The 3,976-nt window shown below is 36.9% G+C and overlaps 1 protein-coding gene across 1 annotated transcript; it reads left to right on the forward strand.

Annotated features, from left to right (window-relative positions):
- Positions 1 to 1,138: 1,138 nt before the first annotated feature.
- LOC137504597 (putative olfactory receptor 2B8) lies at positions 1,139 to 2,107 on the forward strand. Its single transcript, XM_068233180.1, has one exon. It carries the CDS (start codon positions 1,139 to 1,141, stop codon positions 2,105 to 2,107), a length of 969 nt encoding a protein of 322 aa, XP_068089281.1.
- The last annotated feature ends 1,869 nt before the right edge of the window (positions 2,108 to 3,976 follow it).

The following is a 3,976-nucleotide window of genomic DNA, read 5'->3' on the forward strand; positions in this document are numbered from 1 at the left end:
TATAGCAAATTTTCACATTTATTCCATTTAAAATAAATATATTACTAAACATGATGAGTGTGGGGATGTTTGTGAAGTAATGGGAGGAATAAGATGATTTCAACCTGCACACTATTGGTATGGAAAAAAACAGGAAAAAAGTCCTTTAATGTTCTTAATCAACCATAATAAATACTTACCTTTCACTACTCCTACAATAACATCCTTGGAAATGATCCAGTGCCATACATATCCCCTTAGTACCCGACAAATGACAGAGAGAGATGCATGTTTTGATCTCTGCCTCGACAAATGATGAACAGTTCTGCTTGCGTTGATCCCAGTCCTAGGCCTTACCTTGCTATAATAAGTATTTCCCACACTCAGAACATGAATAGGGCTTATGTCCAGTGTGTAGCTGCCATGTGAAACAAGCTTTGATTTCTGTGCAAAAACATTTTCTACATTAAGCACATGAAAAGGTTTTTTTTTGTTTTTTTTTAACAATGTGAGACCTCTCAAGCATGACAAGAAGTGATTTATAAACAAAACATTTCCCACACTCAGCACATGAATGTGGTTTCTTACCAGTGTGAACTCCCTCATGTTTGACAAGGTAACCTTTATTGCAAAAATATTTCCAACACTCGGCACATTTCCACAAAGCATAAAAATGAAATAAAAATGCAATCACAAAAAAGTCCTTTAATGATCTTAATTAACCATAAATATTTACCTTGTGTTAATCACATGACAGTATCTTCAGAAATGATCCAGCACCAAATTATCTCGATATTCAGCGAATGACAGTGAATGCAGCATGCGTTGATTCCTGCCGGGATGACTGACAAACAGTGCTGCACATGTCGATCCCATTCCCAGCCCTGGACTTGCTATACTAAGTATAAAAATAGTAATAAAGTTGGCAGCCATTGACTTCAATGTTAAATGCGAACACAAATTTTTACCACGAAAATTCATGGTAAAATGCGACAGTCGTTAATCGCCAGAAACTTTCCCCCAGCAGTCTTGTTCTGCCATCGTTAAATAACACACAAATGTGGCTTATGGTTCATATGTTGTGCCAAAACAGTACATTGACAAGATCCCATCTACTTAAAATTTAAAAAATATGCATAAACATATATTGTTTTACAGAATGGCTTGGGAAAATGACACAAGCATTAAAGAATTTATCTTGCTGGGGCTTTCAAGCAACCCTTATATACAAAAAATACTTTTTGCCATTTTTTGGGTCATGTACTTGGTTATTTTAATAGCAAATTCTGTCATTATTATTGCTACGATCATGGACAGTAGACTTCACACTCCAATGTATTTTTTTCTTAGAAATCTATCCTTTGTGGACATCTGCTACTCATCCTCAACCATCCCAAGGATGCTGAGAGATCTGCTATCAACCAGCAAAGCTATTTCATATGAAGAATGTGTGTCACAAATGTACATTTCTCTTGGACTTGGCATAACAGAATGTATACTCTTAGCTGTAATGGCCTATGACCGTTATATTGCAATTTGTTTTCCATTACATTATTGTACAATCATTTCCCCATCTACATGCATCAAGATAGCTATAGGAACGTGGATCTGTGGGTTTCTATCATCTGTTGTTCAATTTGTACTGACGTTAAGTGTGGATCTTTGTGGACGTAATAAAATTAATCATTTTATGTGTGAGATCCCAGAAATCTTATCTTTAGGATGTGGGAACGTGAAGGTTGTTGAATTTGTCCTTTTTGTGGTTGCTGTCTTCATTTTAATTATACCAGTTAGTTTCATTATTATATCATATATTAAAATAATAAGAGCCATTTTGAAAATAAGTACAGTAGCGGGACAGAAAAAGGCCTTTTCGACATGTGGTTCTCATGTAATTGTTGTGACTGTATTTTATGGCTCAGCTATGGCTGCCTATATGAAATCTCAGTCTGAGTCATCATCTGATGCAAACAAACATTTCGCAATTTTTTATATTATAGTCACGCCGTTGTTGAATCCGCTGGTTTATACGCTGAGAAATAAGGAGGTTAATTCAGCTCTGAAACTTTGTTGGCAAAAGCACCAGAAGATAGACCAGAGAACGATGCAGTCTCCTCACAGGTCGTAAAATGATAAATAGGTTCTCTTCCTAATAGCAACAAAAGAACACCAACAAATAGTTTTGGAACTAGCAGTCACACAGGAATTTTCATAAATGATTAATATAATGTCCAAAGATTTTTGGACACTTTTGGATAAAAATGTATATTGCCTCGTAGAACGGAATAAGGCTAAATTTTAGTATGAGGTTAGCTTCCCTTTCCAGTAACCAGGAGAATTAATTTGGTGAAATTGATAATATTGTCTAAGCTTTTGTATGTATCATGTCTCAACTTGTATCTACATTAACTTTTTTTTTCCTTAAAGTATTGATTGCCCTGCTGTCTATGTATTCTTATGAAGATGTCTTTGCTAAAGTGAAACTTGCCAGCAGCCACAATACAGCAACCTAAAATGAATACCTTACAGTTATGGCCAGACTTAGAATTTTCTTCTTGATCAATTATCTCTGACACCTATCTACATGGGTTACATTTTCATGCTACAAAACTCTGAAATACTTCTTCAATAGGGATTTGCCAACACTCTCTTATCTTGGAGTTCAGAGTATCAACTACAGATGGATTTAATATTGTAGAAAGAAATGTCATTGCACAGGACCGTGACAAAAACACCTGGAGTGCTGGAGCCCAATAGCAGTCCATGCACTCATAAAAAAGAGAAAAAGTGGGCAAGCACATCCAATGCAAACGTTGTTTACTTCCTTCCTAAATTGTAAAAAACATTACAGGCTACTGTACAGTTTCCATGAGAAAAGTACAAGTCATGGGGGGGTCTACAGCTGTTTCACACCCAAGTGCTGTGGCGCTTCATCAGGACCCAAAAGTATGCAATACCCTTAAATACATGCTCCAATACTAATTTGCATAATCATGTTAATTACCTGCCCTTGTTGTGTAAAGCGAGGTTGCAGGTGGTCATCCCCTAGTAAAGGTTATTCTCAAGGTTCATGCTGCAATATCCTATGGTCGGGCAGACAGGTGTGAGGAGGTTCATGGCCATGTCCTCGGTGAAACCGCACATCAAGCGGACCACTTCCACCTGTGTGGAAGGCATGCCGAACCAGAAAACCAGATGTGACCATCAGGTCGCGTCCAAGTAATACTACCTGTCACTTCCTGTCGCCGACGGAAGTGATGTACAGGAGTTCCGTGGTCCGCAGTCTGTCTCTTTGCATTGGATGTGCCTGCCCACTTTTGCTCTTTTTTATGAAGTACAGATGGATTTCCCTATGTAAATATGAACTTTCAGTTGCGCTGGGATGAGAAGCTAAAACAGGCATTTATTTGAAAAGAAGGCCTGATGTAGCCGATAAACATGATTTCAGTTATAAAAGGGCGCCAGATATAACCAAGAAAAGTGATAGGCCACCAGATAAAGCCGATAAAAATGATAGGGCTCCAGATATGAGGGAAGCTAATTTGAATTCCGTGCGATTGAAATTTCCACATATCCAATTGGAAATCGATTGTAATTCGGAAATAAAATTTACTGCAACTCAGTAACACAGAACTCAGGTGCATTGGACCAATTAGAGAATGTAGAATTTGTCTGCAAAATTTTTATTTCATACCAATCACAAGACGTTTTTCAATTTGTGTTTTTCTAATTACTGTTTTTCCGATGTCGGTTTTCCCAATTTATTTTTTGTATTTTTTTGCATTCGCTGATGCAAAAAAATGACTAATAAAATGACTAATAAATGACTAATAAAATACTTCTTGAAACTGGAAATTGGAAAAATGGAAAATTGGGAATTGGAAATTGGAAGATCAAAAATCAGAAAAACGGAAAATCAAACTTCCCCCTAAGGGGAGGTTCATTTTTCTCAATGCACACATAGCAGAAACGCTATTGTTGCGTAAAACACTGCATT

Source organism: Hyperolius riggenbachi, chromosome 4 (assembly GCF_040937935.1).
Source record: "Hyperolius riggenbachi isolate aHypRig1 chromosome 4, aHypRig1.pri, whole genome shotgun sequence".
In the NCBI taxonomy this organism is placed as follows: Eukaryota; Metazoa; Chordata; class Amphibia; order Anura; family Hyperoliidae; genus Hyperolius; species Hyperolius riggenbachi.